Source organism: Sphaerodactylus townsendi, linkage group LG06 (assembly GCF_021028975.2).
Source record: "Sphaerodactylus townsendi isolate TG3544 linkage group LG06, MPM_Stown_v2.3, whole genome shotgun sequence".
NCBI classification, from domain to species: domain Eukaryota; kingdom Metazoa; phylum Chordata; class Lepidosauria; order Squamata; family Sphaerodactylidae; genus Sphaerodactylus; species Sphaerodactylus townsendi.
The window spans coordinates 127,229,539-127,246,120 of record NC_059430.1 but is presented as its reverse complement, the minus strand read 5'-3'; the positions used below and the strand labels follow the sequence as shown (position 1 = coordinate 127,246,120).

At 50.8% G+C, this 16,582-nt stretch overlaps 1 protein-coding gene across 1 annotated transcript in view; it reads right to left on the bottom strand.

Annotated features, from left to right (window-relative positions):
* Positions 1–12,883: 12,883 nt before the first annotated feature.
* The window catches only part of TMEM91 (transmembrane protein 91), a 39,172-nt gene continuing 35,473 nt past the window's right edge, over positions 12,884–16,582 (bottom strand). Inside the window, exons 3-4 of the mRNA XM_048499164.1 lie at positions 15,327–15,470; positions 12,884–13,555 (exon numbers count right to left, since the gene is read on the bottom strand). Of these exons, the coding sequence (XP_048355121.1) occupies positions 13,397–13,555; positions 15,327–15,470 (303 nt within the window). The 3' untranslated portion in view covers positions 12,884–13,396. The remainder of the gene's footprint in view (positions 13,556–15,326; positions 15,471–16,582) is intronic.

Genomic DNA, 16,582 nt, shown 5'->3' with positions numbered 1-16,582 from the left:
TCTAATGAAGACAGGGGAAAAAACTCTCCGGCTTGAAAGTAATTAGCGTCAGCGCTGCTCATGAACCAGAATTTCCCCTCAGAGTCCCAGTGGTCTTTTTTTAGTTTCCAAAACAAGCAAGCCTAGTTTAGCTGTTTAGAAAACACAGCAAGAAGAGTGGGTAATTGTGGCCGGAAATGGAGAGGACAGTTATCGTAAGACTGGCTGCTAGTTTTCTGGTTTGAAAAAGAAGAAAAGTTTGGATTTACAACCTACTTTTCCATCCTTTCTGGTCCGCCGTCCATCCGTAACCCCCACCCCGCATCCACCTTCCCCTCTCCCTCCCCAACATGACGATGGCTACATGGTTGCAGGGATTATAATAATTGGATGAATGTATTGAAGGATGCCAAGTAGAAGAAGAAGAAGAGGAGTTTGGATTTATATCCCCCCTTTCTCTCCTGCAGGAGACTCAAAGGGGCTGACAATCTCCTTGCCCTTCCCCCCTCCCAACAAACACCCTGTGAGGTGGGTGGGGCTGAGAGAGCTCTGACTAGCCCAAGGTCACCCAGCTGGTGTGTGTGGGAGTACACATGCTAATCTGAATTCCCCCAGATAAGCCTCCACAGCTCAGGCGGCAGAGCTGGGAATCAAACCCGTTTCCTCCAGATTAGATACACAAGCTCTTAACCTCCTACGCCTGCTGCTCCTAGGTTATGGAAGTAGGTTAAGTAGGTTATGGAAAGTATGAGATTCAATTCAGATTTTACAAGGTTGGCTTGTAGAAGAAGAGTGTGGATTTATATTACCCTGCTTTTCTCAACCATCAAGAGTCTCAAAGTGGCTTGCAAACTCATTCCTTTTTCCTCCCCACAACAGACATCTTGCAAGGTAGGTGGGGCAGAGAGAATTGGGACTAGTCATGGGGCATCCATTGAAAATGCTGGGGGAAGAATTAGGACTAATAAAAGGAAACACTTCTTCACACAACGTGTGATTGGTGTTTGGAATATGCTGCCACAGGAGGTGGTGATGGCCACTAACCTGGATAGCTTTAAAAGGGGCTTGGACAGATTGATGGAGGAGAAGTCTATCTATGGCTACCCATCTTGATCCTCCTTGATCTCAGATTGCAAATGCCTCAGCAGACCTGGTGCTCAGGAGCAGCAGCAGCAGCAAAAGGCCATTGCTTTCCCATCCTGCACGTGAGCTCCCAAAGGCACCTGGTGGGCCACTGCGAGTAGCAGAGTGCTGGACTAGATGGACTCTGGTCTGATCCAGCAGGCTCGTTCTTATGTTCTTAGTCCAAGATCACCCAGCAGGCTTCATGTGGAGGAGTGTGGAATCAAAACCGGTTCTCCAGATTTGAATCCACTGCACTTCACCACCGCACCATGCTGTCCAATGCTGCCTCCTTTTTATCTTTGCCGTAGAATTGCTCAGACCTCGTGGTCTCGGAACCTTCCTGCTCCCATCAGAACTGTACACACTAATGTCTGCCCTGTCGCCTTTCCTTTTGGCCCTCTTGCTGACCTCCTGCAGCCGGCTTCCTCCACAGTGCGCCGGGAAGGCCCCGTGGAGTCTCAGGTGGCAAGCAGTGTGCAGATTCCCTCCCAGCAGGCAGGCCTTTATCCCACCTGGTAGTCTTGATTCGGGCCCCGGAGGGACATGAGGAGGACTCCCAGGCTCTGCACCGAGGCTCCCGTCCCCCTTTGTTAATATCCTGCGGAACTTTCCTGCTTCTTAATTTTGCAGTTTGGCAGCGACGGAGGTGAGAACGCAGCTCTTGCCAAAATCGGGAGGCTTCTCTAAGCTTGGCAGATATTTCTTAATTACGTGCCCCTGCCTGGGAATGCGGAGACGGATTGGCTCGGGAGAGGCAGACCTGATTTCCCAGGGGGATCCTGGCCTCCAAAGGCTGCTTTTGTGTGAACGCTGTAGTGATTTAACTCTGTGTTTCAGGAAGGAGCACGGTCTGCATTGTGGCCGTGGAACCGCCGGGCTCGAGGGGGCTCGTTCCCAGAGCTGCGCGGAGAAAACCCGGGAGCCTTGGCTCCTGGCGTCCTTCCAGGAGCTGGAGATGTTCCTGCTTTTTTATACAATACATCATGCTCCATTTCTTTGCTTGCTGGAACACTGCAAGGCAGTTTGCTGAAATGTTAGGAATCATAGAGTAGGAAGGGCCATCTAGTCCAACCCCCTGCTGACTGCAGGATCATTTTACAGCATAGGTGTCAAACTCGCGGCCCTCCAGATGTTATGGACTACACTTCCCATCATCCCCTGCCAGCATCATGTTGGCAGGGGATGATGGGAACTGTAGTCCATAACATCTGGAGGGCTGAGAGTTTGACACCTGTGTTTTACAGTATCCTGTTAGGCCCGTAGCTATAGACCAGTGGTTTGTGGGTTTTGTATTTTTTAGTGTTTTTTCAGTTTGTGGACTGCAGGGGGCGCAGTTTTAGGCTAGCAGCACCAAAATTTCAGGGTATCTTTAGGAGATTCTCTTGATGATACCAGCCAGGTTTGGTGATGTTTGGTTCAGGGGGTCCAAAGCTATGGGCTCCCAAAGGGGGTGCCCCCATCCCCCACTGTTTCCAATGGGAGCTACTAGGAGATGGGGAGTCCATAATAGTAGATGGGGAGTCCTTTGAGAGTCCATACATTTGTACCCCCTGAACCAAACTTTACCAAGCATGGAATTGGTATCATAAGGCAGTGATAGCGAACCTTTTCAAGACAGAGTGCCCAAACTGCAACCCAAAGCCCACTTATTTCTTGCAAAGTGCCAACACGGCAATTTAACCTGAATGCTGAGGTTTTCGTTTAGAAAAAAACGGTTGGCTCCAAGGCATGCGTTACTCGGGAGTAAGCTTGGTGGCAGCCGGTGGCTTTGCTTTGAAGCAACCGTGGAACTCTTCCAACGGGTGAATCACGACCCTAGGAGGGTTTACTCAGAAGGAAGCCCCATTGCCAGCAACCGAGCTGACTCCCAGGTAAAGGATTGCGCTTTAGTTCTTCCCATGAAAATCAGTGGGGTTTAACAGCGCTTAACAGGGTTACCTACACTGCTTCACCAAAACTAGGTCTTAGGTTTAATACTAATAATCGAGCTCAGGCCAGCCTAGATGTGTGTGGGGGGACTCTGTTTGCGCATGCCCACAGAGAGGGCTCTGAGTGCCACCTCTGGCACCCGTGCCATAGGTTCGCCACCACTGCTATAGACTTCAAAGAGAACTCAGAATTATCAATGATGTTCTTTTATTGAATCTCTATGCAGGAATTGTAGCCGCAGAAGACACAAGGACTGATATACTCTACAGGGCCTCCCTTCCCCCAGCCAGGTGACCAAAAGGGGGAAAAAATTATCATTTTGTTTTTCACGTCAGGAGCAGTCCGTGCACACAGCTCAAAGCAACGTTATCTCCAACTGAGAGACTCATAACTCAGGGTTGACCAACCTACGGTGCCCCTGTTGATCACGGACTGCAATTCCCATCAGCCAAATTGGCCATGCTTGCAGGGGCTGATGGGAATTGTAGTCCATAAACATCTGGAGCACCATAGGTTGGCCACCCCTGCTCTGACTGCAAAGGCTGGAATGCCACCTGCTGAAGCCCCAGGGATGGGGAGGAGGGGCGACCGTCAGAGGCTTTGGGGAAAAGAAACTTAACCAGACACCTATACTGACGTCATTATGCAAAGAGTTCCTATGGTCCCGGCAGGAGACTTGCTAGGGGGCAGCAGTGGACAGGACGGTCAGGGACGCCTCCCTGCCAAGTGTTTGTCCGGCCCCTTTTTGAAGACTGCCAGCGAGGGACAACTCATCCCCCCCCCCCAACCAAACCTATTCCCCTGCTGAACTACACTTACTATCAATTTTTCCCCTAATGTACAACTGGAACCTTTCTAATGTACAACTGGTACTGATTTCCCTAATGTACAACTGGTACTGATTTCCCTAATGTACAACTGGTACTGATTCCCAGCTCTGCCGCTTGAGCTGTGGAGGCTTATCTGGGGAATTGAGATTAGCCTGTGCACTCCCACACACACGCCAGCTGGGTGACCTGGGGCTAGTCACAGCTTCTCGGAGCTCTCTCAGCCCCACCCACCTCACAGGGTGTTTGTTGTGAGGGGGGAAGGGCAAGGAGATTGTAAGCCCCTTTGAGTCTCCTGCAGGAGAGAAAGGGGGGATATAAATCCAAACTCCTCTTCTTCTTTCTGCTCATAATTTATACCCATTATTGCACATTCGATATTGAGAACCTCACCTCACATTGTCTGTTGTGGGTTTTCTGGGCTATGAGGCCATGGTCTGGTAGCTTTAGCCCCTAACGTTTCGCCGGCATCTGTGGCTGGCACCTTCACGGCAAGGTGTGTTTCGCAATATGGAGGGTTCCTGCTGTGAAAGCCTTCAATTAAACCTCTGTGTCGTTTGCCTGTGGACACCTGGCAAGGTCATCTGCTAAACTGAGATTCAAAGTCTGGTCTCTTAACTCAGGGGTCTGCAACCTGTGGCTCTCCAAATGTTCATGGACTAAAAGAAGAAGAAGAGTTTGGATTTATATCCCCCCTTTCTCTCCTGCAGGAGACTCAAAGGGGCTGACAATCTCCTTGCCCTTCCCCCCTCACAACAAACACCCTGTGAGGTGGGTGGGGCTGAGAGAGCTCCAAGAAGCTGTGACTAGCCCAAGGTCACCCAGCTGGCGTGTGTGGGAGTGCCCAGGCTAATCTGAATTGCCCAGGTAAGCCTCCACAGCTCAGGCGGCAGAGCTGGGAATCAAACCCGGTTCCTCCAGATTAGATACACGAGCTCTTAACCTCCTACGAGCTCTTAACCAGACTATAATTCCCATCAGCCCCTGCCAGCATGGCCAATTGGCCATGACTAGCCCAAGGTCACCAATTGGCCATGCTGGCCGGGGCTGATGGGAATTGTAGTCCATGAACATCTGGAGAGCCGCAGGTTGCAGACCCCTGCTCTAACTTTACTGAAAGGGTCAGCAGCTGACAGCCTGTGAGCCGAGGCCTGGGTGCAGATCTCCGCTCAGCCACTCATTGGCTCATCTAGGGACATATCCTCTCCCAGCCTAACCTACATCACAGGGCCGTTGTGCGAACAAAACAGAGGTGAGGCAGAAACACCTGTATGCTAATCTGAGCTCTTTGAAGGAGGCGTGGGGGATAAAAATGAGATAAGCTCCATTCTTTTTTCCCTGTCTCATTGTTAAAGTGTGCCATTCATCTCTGTCGTTTGCCAATTACGCCCTGCATGGCTGCCCAGCCCCCCCCCCCCCTTCTGTCTCCCTCCCGCTTTCCAATTCTTCGCTTCTCTTGTCTGTTGCCTTCCAGGCATTCGTGCTGCTCTTTTGACCTTCCCCGGCTGACTGGGTAGAAGCCTAAAACCTGCTTTGATTAATGAGCCTAATTGTGTTGATGAAATGGAAACTCTTCTCTCTTTTTTTAGATTTCACCCCGCCGGTGCCTTTGTCGTTTTCCTTATTTAAACCCGCCGTCCCTCTGGAAGAGGGCGGAGAAGCGTAGCCTGCAATCTGCTTCCTCTTTTCCCCAAACGCCCTCCTCCTCCTCTGTTCCCCCTAAAACCCGGGGTGACCTGAACTCCCCTTTTTTTACAGCAGAACACAGACTCTCTTCCCCACTGACTTTCTGCAACCCATGTCTGGCAATGAATATTCAATTAGGCTGTGTAGCATTATCTTACAACCCTTTCCCTAAAGCCCAGACCTGGGCATTATACGGCCCACGGGCCACATCCGGCCCGCCGGATGACCCTGACCGGCCCCCCTGCCTTCCTGGGGAGCGAGCCGTCTTTGAAAGTCCCGCAGAAGCCAGTTGCCTTGGCTGCCGGCTTCTGCGGGGCTTTCAAAAGCGCCTCGCCCCCCTGCCTTTTGGCCCGACCCTCCACAATAAGAACATAAGAACAAGCCAGCTGGATCAGACCAGAGTCCATCTAGTCCAGCTCTCTGCTACTCGCAGTGGCCCACCAGGTGCCTTTGGGAGCTCACATACAAGATGTGAAAGCAATGGCCTTCTGCGGCTGTTGCTCCCGATCACCTGGTCTGCTAAGGCATTTGCAATCTCAGATCAAAGAGGATCAAGATTGGTAGCCAGAGATCGACTTCTCCTCCATAAATCTGTCCAGAGCCCCTTTCAAGAGCTATCCAGGTTAGTGGTGCATGCCTGCGCACACCTCCTGTGGCAGCATATTCCAAGAGCACCAATGCACCGCGTTGTTGTGAAGGAAGTGTTTCCTTTTATTAGTCCTAATTCTTCCCCAGCATTTTTCAATTGAATGCCCCCTGGTTCCTAGTATTGTGAGAAAGAGAAAAATTTCTCTCTGTCAACATTTTCTACCCATGCATAATTTTATAGACTTCAATCCATATCCCCCCCCTCAGGCGTCTCCTCTCTCAAACTAAAGGGAGGTCCCAAGCAGCTTGCGAAGCCCTCTCACTCGCATAGGGAAGGTGCTCCAGTCCCTCAATCATCCTCGTTGCCCTTCTTTGCACCTTTTCTATCTCCTCAATATCCTTTTTGAGATGTGGCGACCAGAACTGAACACAGTACTCCAAGTGCGATTAGCACCCACGTCTATATATAAGGGCATGACAATCTTTGCAGTTTTATTCTCAATTCCTTTCCTAATGATCCCCAGCATAGAGTTTGCCTTTTTCACAGCTGCCATGCATTGAGTTGACATTCCCATGGAACTATCAACTAAGACGCCCAAATCCCTTTCCTGGTCTGTGACTGATAGCACTGACCCTTGTAGCGTGTATGTGAAGTAACAATATTTTCTGTTTCTTATGCGGGCCCATGGAAAAAATAATTGCCCACCCTTGCTATAGCCACTACTTCTTCCCTCTCGTTCCCCTTCTAATACTTTAATTAGAAGAACTGGGGGGCGTACCGAAGACATACCCGGTTGAGGACATCCGTCAAGAACTCTGCCTCTCAGATTTCTTTTGTCCCTTTTCAATTAGTCTGGCTTCCTACGAATTTGTTTTCTCCGCTTCCCCCAGGGCTGGCTTTTGAGATATGGTTTTGGCCCCTGGAACGAAGCAGCGATTGGGGTTTCGGTCACTAGATGGGGACCAGGAGGGCAACCGTGGCCGACACGGCCTGTACTTCTGTGCAGCTGGTGCGGAACCGCTGACGCTTCATTCCAGCTCAGCTGTTGCTTACCGTTTCCCGAATCATGCCGAGGGGAAATGTTAACCGCTTGCTTGGATCCTGCTGATTTTGGCAGGCGGGCAGCAAATGATTAATTCCACCCACTGCCTTTGCAAAAAACAACAACATCTTGTCGCATGATTTGAGTCGGGCCTTTGGTCTGGCCGGCCTAGTGGCCAGCCTCCGAGAGATGCCAGCACTGCAGCTGGAAAGGCCTTTGCGGATTCTGTCACGAGCAAAATCTCGTCTCTGGAGTTCTCTCAAAATCAAGAGGAGAAGAAGAGTTTGGATTGATATCCCCCCTTTCTCTCCTGCAGGAGACTCAAAGGGGCTGACAATCTCCTTGCCCTTCCCCCCTCACAACAAACACCCTGGGAGGTGGGTGGGGCTGAGAGAGCTCCAAAGAACGGTGTTGACCCCTAGCCCCAAAGGTCACCCAGCGACTGGTGTTGTTATTGGCGGGAGTTAGCGGAGGCTAAGTACCTGAATTCCCCAGATAAGCTACCTCCCACAGCTCCAGGTGGCAGAAGCCGAGGGAATCAAACCCTGTTCCTCCAGATTAGAATGCACCTGCTCTTAACCACTCGCGCACTTAACATGCTCCTTTGCATTTTATATCACTGTCTTACTCCCCGGTAGTTTAAGCTGGCCTACAATAGGGGTGGCCAACCATATGGTGCTCCAGATGTTCATGGACTACACTTCCTATCAGCCCCTGCAGCAGAGCCAATTGGCCATGCTGGCAGGGGCTGATGGGAATTGTAGTCCATGAACATCTGGAGCACCCTATGGTTGGCCACCCCTGGCATTGTTCTCTCCTCCATTTTATTTATTTAGAGTGCACAAGCTAACCTAGTTCACCAGATAAGCCTCCACAGCTCAAGTGGCAGAGCGGGGAATCAAACCTGGTTCCTCCAGATTAGAATTCGCATGCTCTTAACCTACTATGCCACTGCTGCTCTCTTTTGCTAGTCCGTGAAGAACACAAGAACACGCATTTGCTAGGCCCGTGAAGAACACAAGACACGCTTTCCTGTATTCCTACCTCGGGGCAAGTTTCTTGCCCAGTATTCAGCAGGTGACAGTACCCTAAAATGACCCATTATTAAGAAATTTCCTTCCGCTAATGTGGTAGTGGCCATTGGCTGAGATTATCCTTTTCAGGGTTACGGGAGAATGGTTTGACTAATGGACCAAGGATAAGTTTATCAGCAGGTAACAGCTATGGTGAATAAATGGAACTTCCATGAATAGAGGTAGTATATCATCATAGAATATCAATTGCAAACAAAAAAAGGCACCTCCTATGGGGACAGTTTGGGGTGTTCTGGGTTTTTATACTGGGCAGGGCAGAAGTTAGGGGGTGATGAATTTTCATGACCTCAGGAGTATCCCCTTTGAGTTCTTATTTCACTGGGGCGGGGGGAAGAGAGATGCAGGGTTAACTTCTCTAGATCTCTGTATATCTAAAATAGTCTTCTTGAGTTGGTGGATACTTTGTTGGAGATTTTTAAGCATTGATATAATATCGGGGATATTATAGTTGTAGGCAGGGGGTTGGACTAGATATTATAGTGCAGTGATGGCGAACCTATGGCACGGGTGCCAGAGGTGGCACTCAGAGCTCTCTCTGTGGGCACGCACAGACAGAGTTCATCATGTGGGGGGAGGGAAATCGCCCCCCCCCCACACACACACATCTAGGCTGGCCTGGGCCACTGGGCTTGTTTATTAGCATTAAACCTAAGACCTAGTTTTGGGGAAGCAGTGTAGGTAACCCTGTTAAACGCTGTTAAACCCCACTGATTTTCATGCAAAGAACTAAAGCGCAATCCTTTACCTGGCAGTAAGCTCGGTTGCTGGCAATGGGGCTTGCTTCTGCGTAAACCCTCCTAGGGTCGTGATTCACCCATTGGAAGAGTTGCATAGTTGCTTCAAACCAAAGCCAACTACCACCAAGCTTACTCCCGAGTAACACACGTTTCAAGATCCAACCATTTTTTTCTAAACTAAAACCTCAGCATTCAGGTAAAATTGCCCTGTTGGCACTTTGCGATAAATAAGTGGGTTTTGGGCTGCAGTTTGGGCACTCGGTTTCAAAAAGGTTCGCCATCACTGTTATAGTGTGTTGGCAGCGGGTTGGACTAGATGGCCCTCATGGTCCCATCTAAGTAGCATAAATAATTATAACAAATGGTCTGGAATTTACTGAAACCCAGTCCATTCATGTTTGCTTTTCTCATAGGAACATAAGAACAAGCCAGCTGGATCAGACCAGAGTCCATCTAGTCCAGCTCTCTGCTACTCGCAGTGGCCCATCAGGTGCCTTTGGGAGCTCACCTGCAGGATGTGGAAGCAATGGCCTTCTGCGGCTGTTGCTCCCGAGCACCTGGACTGTTAAGGCATTTGCAATCTCAGATCAAAGAGGAACAAGATTGGTAGCCATAAATCGACTTCTCCTCCATAAATCTGTCCAAACCCCCTTTAAAGCTATCCAGGTGAGTGGCCACCACCACCTCCTGTGGCAGCATATTCCAAACACCAATCACACGTTGCATGAAGAAGTGTTTCCTTTTATTAGTCCTAATTCCCCCCCCCCCCCCAGCATTTTCAATGAATGCCCCCTGGTTCTCCTCCTTTCTCTCTCTGCTTCTTGAACCTGGATGCTCTGTATCCTGCAAACAACAGCCCTTTTCCCTGGCCCAAAGAGACTCCCCCTCACTCCCTGCAGGAGGCTCTGGAAACACATATATTGGGGGCAGGGGGGTGTTCTTGCCTCGGAGAAAATGCATCTGTTCACAGAACAGATCTGCAAGATCCAATCCACTAGCCGGCAAAGATGCTGGAAGGTGGAACCCTTTCCAGCTGAGCTCAGACCGCGATGACACTTAATGCTGCAGGAAGAAGCAGACTGTGGGCCTTGCATAAATATATGATAAAGTGCCGGGGTGCTCAATAATGCATGGCTCTTTGGCGGGCGAGAGAACAGGAAAGGAGCGTAATGGGTTTCGGGGGCGGGTGAGAGCAAGCAAGGTCAGCAAAGGAAAGCCACTGGCCCCAGAGCCGATTCCAACGTGCTTCCGTTTACCTCACAAGTGCCGGGCCCGGGCTGGTCGGCTTTGGGATGTAAGGACGAGAGGGAAGCGTTGGAGTGTCAAGTTAGATTTTTGAATCGGTCGGAGCCCGGGGGCGAATAGGATTGGCGGGGAGGAGAGAGCCGCCAAGCTTTCTCCTGGTTTTTCTAGCAGCAATGAGGGGAGACCTGGAAGCTGCAGAATCCGAGCCTGATAACTGGATAACACCTAACCTTAGAGCAGTGATGGCGAACCTATGGTACAGGTGCCAGAGATGGCACTGGGAGCCCTCTCTGTGGGCACACACAAACAGAGTCACCCCCTCCCCCCACACCCACATCTAGGCTGGCCTGGGCCGCTGGGCCGCTGGGCTCGATTATTAGCATTAAACCGAAGACCTCGTTTTGGGGAAGCAGTGTAGGTAACCCTGTTAAGAGCTGTTAAACCCCCTGATTTTCATGCGAAGAATTAAAGCACGATCCTTTACCTATGAGGAGAGGCTGCAGCGTTTGGGACTCTTTAGTTTGGAGAGGAGACGGCTGAGGGGGGATATGACTGAAGTCTATAAAATTATGCATGGGGTAGAAAATGCTGACAGAGAGAAATTTTTCTCTCTTTCTCACAATACTAGAACCAGGGGGCATTCATTGAAAATGCTGGAAAGAATTAGGACTAATAAAAGGAAACACTTCTTCCATATGGCGTGTGAGCTGGTGTTTGGAATATGCTGCCTACAGGAAGGAGGTGGTGATGGCCACTAACCTGGATAGCTTTAAAAGGGGCTTGGACAGATTTATGGAGGAGAAGTCAATTTATGGCTACCAATCTTGATCCTCTTTGATCTGAGATTGCAAATGCCTTAACAGACCAGGTGATCTGGAGCAACAGCCGCAGAAGGCCATTACTTTCACATCCTGCATGTGAGCTCCCAAAGGCACCTGGTGGGCCACTGCGAGTAGCAGAGGGCTGGACTAGATGGACTCTGGTCTGATCCAGCTGGCTTGTTCTTATGTTCATTTGAGTCAGCTTGGTTGCTGGCAATGGGGCTTCCTTCTGAGTAAACCCTCCTAGGGTCGTGATTCACCCGTTGGAAGAGCTGCACGGTTGCTTCAAAGCAAAGTCGCCGACTACCACCAAGCTTACTCCTGAGTAACGCACACCTCAGAGCCAACCGTTTTTTCTAAACTAAAACCTCAGCATTCAGGTTAAATTGCCGGGTTGGCACTTTGCGATAAATAAGTGGGTTTTGGGTTGCAATTTGGGCACTCAGTCTCGAAAAGGTTCGCCATCACTGCCTTAGAGCTTAAGGAACAGTCCCTTTGGTCAGTGGCATGAGAGTGATGCATTTGAGAAGGAAAGGGCACTCTGCTCCTCCCCATTCTTTGTTCTCTGCTTCCAGGGTTCAGAGATATACTGCCTCTGGACATGGAGGCTCTGTCCAACTGTCGTAGCTAATTAACCTGGGTTTCTGATGCATTTGGAACAGGGACAAAATTTCCTGCTGGAACCATTCACGGTTAACAAAACGAGCTGCTCGCCCACAAACCCTCCCAGTGAAATCTGTCGTAGGTAAGGGTGTTGCAGGACTCACATGCTGTTTACTGAAGAAACATTTGTGGGGGGCAGGCAAGGGGGTGCCGGCCATCGTCAGAAGAAGCATTGGAACGGTCTGAGATCCATCTGCATGGGGCAGAAGGAGGAAGAAGAAGAAGAAGAAGAGTTTGGATTTATATCCCCCCTTTCTCTCCTGCAGGAGACTCAAAGGGGCTGACAATCTCCTTGCCCTTCCCCCCTCACAACAAACACCGTGAAGTAGGTGGGGCTGAGAGAGTTCAGAGAGAACTGTGACTAGCCCAAGGTCACCCAGCTGGCGTATGTGGGAGTGCCCAGGCTAATCTGAATTCCCCAGATAAGCCTCCACAGCTCAGGCGGCAGAGCTGGGAATCAAACCCAGTTCCTCCAGATTAGATACATGCGCTCTTAACCTCCCACGCCACTGCTGCTCCCTAAAAAAGATGCTCAGAACTGGTTCAAGGAGCTCATACAGATTTTTTTTTTGGGGGGGGGGGGGTCCTTTCCTGACCAACCCAGCCCCACAATCACCTTTATAAGCATCATCATATCAAAGGGGGAGAGCTGAGAACAAACACGGGACTGGACCATAGTAGCAGGGAACACAACGGTGTTTTATTGAGTGTCGAGGCGAGCCCGGGACCATTGCCCTCTCAGCTTGGGGATGCGGGAGTGAACGGGTGGGGGTTTCCGTATAAAAGGAACGATGCCAGAAAGAAACAGCCAGCGGAGGGCAGCTTTTAAGTGTGTGGGGGTTTTTTTTGCCATCCATAAGCAACAGGAGCCCCCCCCTCCCCAATGCACGCACACATTGCAGAAGAAGAAGAGGAAGAGTTTGGATGTATATTCCCCCTTTCTCTCCTGCAGGAGACTCAAAGGGGCTTACAATCTCCTTGTCCTTCCCCCCTCACAACAAACACCCTGTGAGGTGGATGGGGCTGAGAGAGCTCCGAGAAGCTGTGACTAGCCCAAGGTCACCCAGCTGGCGTGTGTGGGAGTGCACAGGCTCATCTGAATCCCCCAGATAAGCCTCCACAGCTCAGGCACCAGAGCTGGGAATCAAACCCAGTTCCTCCAGATTAGATACACGAGCTCTTAACCTCCTACGCCACTTCTGCTCCAGAGGGGGCGGGGGGGGGGGGTGACAGTCCCAAGCAACGTCCATCCCAAGGATTCTATTGCATGCCCAGTTGGATGATTGGCCCCATCTGTCTCTTCCAGATAGGGAGGTTGGAGGGCTGGCTTCTCCCCAAACTGGGTGTGTGTTGAACGCAAAGCTAGGCTTTGACGCCCGGGGGGGGGGGGGGGAATGTGGGTTCAGATCTGGCCCCTTCCCAGCTCCCCCCCTCTCAAGCTTTGCAAGGGATCGAGCGCTAGTACAGTTTCAGCCTTTTGCACCCAAATCCGCAGGGTTCTTCATTCTGTGGGGCTGCTGATATGAAGGCCACCGGCTGGTGGCAGCTCCATCTTGCCTTCACAACCTCCCCTCCCCCCCCCCCCCCGGAATATCCCCACTCTGGCCTAGGGAAGGAGAAGGGTGAATGTCTCTGTCCAGGGGGGCTGGAGGGGGGGGGCTAGGTGGGCGCCTTGTTGGACAGGTAAGCGATGAGGGCCACGACGGCCCCGATGTAGGTGCAGATGCCGAGGATGATCGACAGGACGGCCAACGCGAAGGTCTGGCGGGAAGACGTCCAGGCTTTGGGGTAGTCCCCTTTGGCTGACGCTTTGTTGGTCTGCGGAGGGAAAAAGAAGAAGTCAATTCTCTGAAAAAAGAGATTCGGGGGTTCGAGCCCGCTCGATGTTCGTACGCCCGTCCCTTGGAAATCCCTGCCTAAAATCCAGCAAAGTAGGTAGTGGCCCCGATATGGGGGAAGCACTCTGCGCATGCTCCGAGTTTCTCTTTTGTGTTATTTCATGCACTGTGGGGTTGTATCCTGGCATTGCAAAATAACTCGAGTTCTGAGCCCTGCCTTTTGCAAGGGGGGGGTTCTCCCCCCCCCCCACACACACAGGAGGCAAAGTGTGGTTTCTGCAACTAATAATGACCTTTAAAGTATTTCTAAATTTCAAAGCTCGCTTCAATGGTTGCACATTAGTTTCGTGGGCAGCTCTTCCCTGTGGAAAGACAGGTTGGGTCCTTGCATCAGAGGAGAGCTCTGTTGTTGGTAGACGAAGAAGAATTTTGGATCTATGTCCCCCCTTTCTCTCCTGTAAGGAGACTCATAGGGGCTGACAATCTCCTTTCCCTCCCCCCCCCCCACAACAAACACCCTGAACAGACCCATGCCGTGCCACACTAAGTAATGATCACGCATGAGTTCTGTTTCCCAGAGCCTACGCTCCCCGTAACCTGCGGCTCTCCAGATGTTCGTGGACTACAAATCCCATCAGCCCAATTGGCCATGCTGGCAGGGGCTGGTGGAATTTGTAGTCCATGAACATGAGAGCCACAGGTTGCAGACCCCTGCGTGGTGTATCTGATGTGCATTAAACCCAGTCGTGGGATTCAGCCGGTTCGTACCGCTTCGGCAGAACCGGTTGTTAAAATGGTGCTTGTAAACAACCAGTTGTTAAATTGTTTGAATCCCACCACCAGAACCGGTTGTTAAACGATTTGAATCCCACCACTGATTAAACCCCTTACTGGCCCCAACTGTCCAAGCATTGGACAAAGTGTTAAATTTGAACATGGACAACTTGGAACCCAATCTGGCTGTTGTGGACGTTCTGGGCTGTGTGGCTGGAGTCTGGTAGCTTTTGCCCCTAACGTTTCGCCCGGATGGGAAACTGGTGCCTGACCACCAAGAGTCCAGGTTTGAGGCCATTTATTCATTTGGTCTTCTAAGCTGCCCTTCCCAAGCCAGGCAGCTAACGATGAAGAATAATAACATTACAAACCAATATTATAAAAGTTGGTGACACCTGATAAAATCTCTGTGAGCAAAAACTACCAGACCACGGCCCCGCGGCCCCGAAAATCCACAACAGCCGGCTGACTGCAGCTGTAAAAGCTGTCGACAGGACTTAGATTCGAATCCTTTCTTGGTTATGTGTCTCGCTGGAGGAGGGGAAGGGGGGTATGGAGAAATAACTTCCTTCCAGCCAACTCTGGCTCTTAAGGGGGCTATAAAGATTCCAGCAGTACCCTGAACTTTTGAGAGAACGGGGAGATAAATCATGCAGTACAACAACTTTAGCTAAACTAACAGGATCCTGGGGTTTATGGCTTATATATTCCTGGCTGACCCTTTGCTTTTCAACCCTGTGTCCGGTGCGTATGGGTTCCTGGCTACTTCGCATTACCTCTTCCATTGGACTCCCAGACATTTCTTCTTGTATATGTTCAAGAGGCACAGGGATCAGAGTTCCCAGATTTAATAGGAAGACCGGCAGAGAGGCATTGACCTACATGTCGCTTTCTTCCTTGTCTAGCTTCATCAGCCAGCTCCCCCATCTCAGATATGCCCCCCCCCCAAGTTCCTGTTCTCTCGGGGTGATACGCACCTTTTGAGACAGGTAGAAGGCAGCGATGCCTAGTGGCCAGAAGCAGCACAGCATAGAGAAAACAGCCAGCCCCAAATAATCTTGGGGCAGCAGAGTTGAGAAGCTGCTGTCGCTCTCCGTATCGCTGTCGCTCGAGGAGTCGTTCTAGGGTTGGAAGCGGAGAGTCAGCGGTTATTTGTCGGGCTCCCCCAGATGAATTTCCCACCTCCATCCTGGGATAATCGTCTTCAGCTTTAAACCTGCACACAGCCATAAACCTGGGACTGTATACAGTGGACACAGCGTATGACAGACTTCTCTCTGCGATACACCTCTGAAGATGCCAGCCACGGATACAGGTGAAACATGAGGATCTACCAGACCACGGCCACGCAGCCTGGAAAACTCACCACCACCAGTTGCATCCGGCCATGAAAGCAGCGGTGGGATCCAAAAATTTTAGTAACAGGTTCCCATGGTGGTGGGATTCAAACTGTGGCGTAGCGCCAATGGGGCTGGGCAGGGCATGACAGGGGCGTGGCCGGGCATTCCTGGGCGGGGCATTCCTGGGCGGGGCTGTGGCCAGGATGCAGCCGCTGCGCCGGTCCTTGGGCGGGAAACGAATGCACGCAGGCGCAGGCTGCCACGCACAACGGTGCACCTCCTGCTAGACTGCTTCAAGCTCTGCGCGCTACTGCTGAGAGGAGGGGCGTAACTAAGGCAAAAATGACGTGGCAAAATCACCAATTAGTAACCCCCTCTCGGCACACGCAAATCATTAGTAACCTACTCTCGGGAACCTGTGAGAACCTGCTGGATCCCACCTCTGCATGAAAGCCTTCGACAATACCCTGGGACTGTATGATTCTGCTGGACCAATGGTAAATCTTGCCCAGGAAAAGGGGGCCCTGGCACTTCAGGTTTGGTTTGCTCTGTTCAAGCAAGTTGCTCTGTTCAAGCAAGTTGCTCTGTTCAAGCAAGTTTCATTGATGGGAAAGAAAGAAAATCCTGACTTTTTAATTTTTATTTTATTATTGGATTTCTATACCGCCCTCCCCCGAAGGGCTCAGGGTGGTGTACAAGATAAACACAAACAGACAGGGCATAAGTTAAAACTAATACCAATACAATATAAGCTCTGTGTCATTACTAAACCATGAAAACAGCATTACAGCATTACAATATACAAAACCAGCATCCGAGAACTAAAACTAAACCCTCCTGGGGAACCCAAAAGGCCCCTTGCTAGAATGGGCCACGTAATTAAAAGGCAAAAA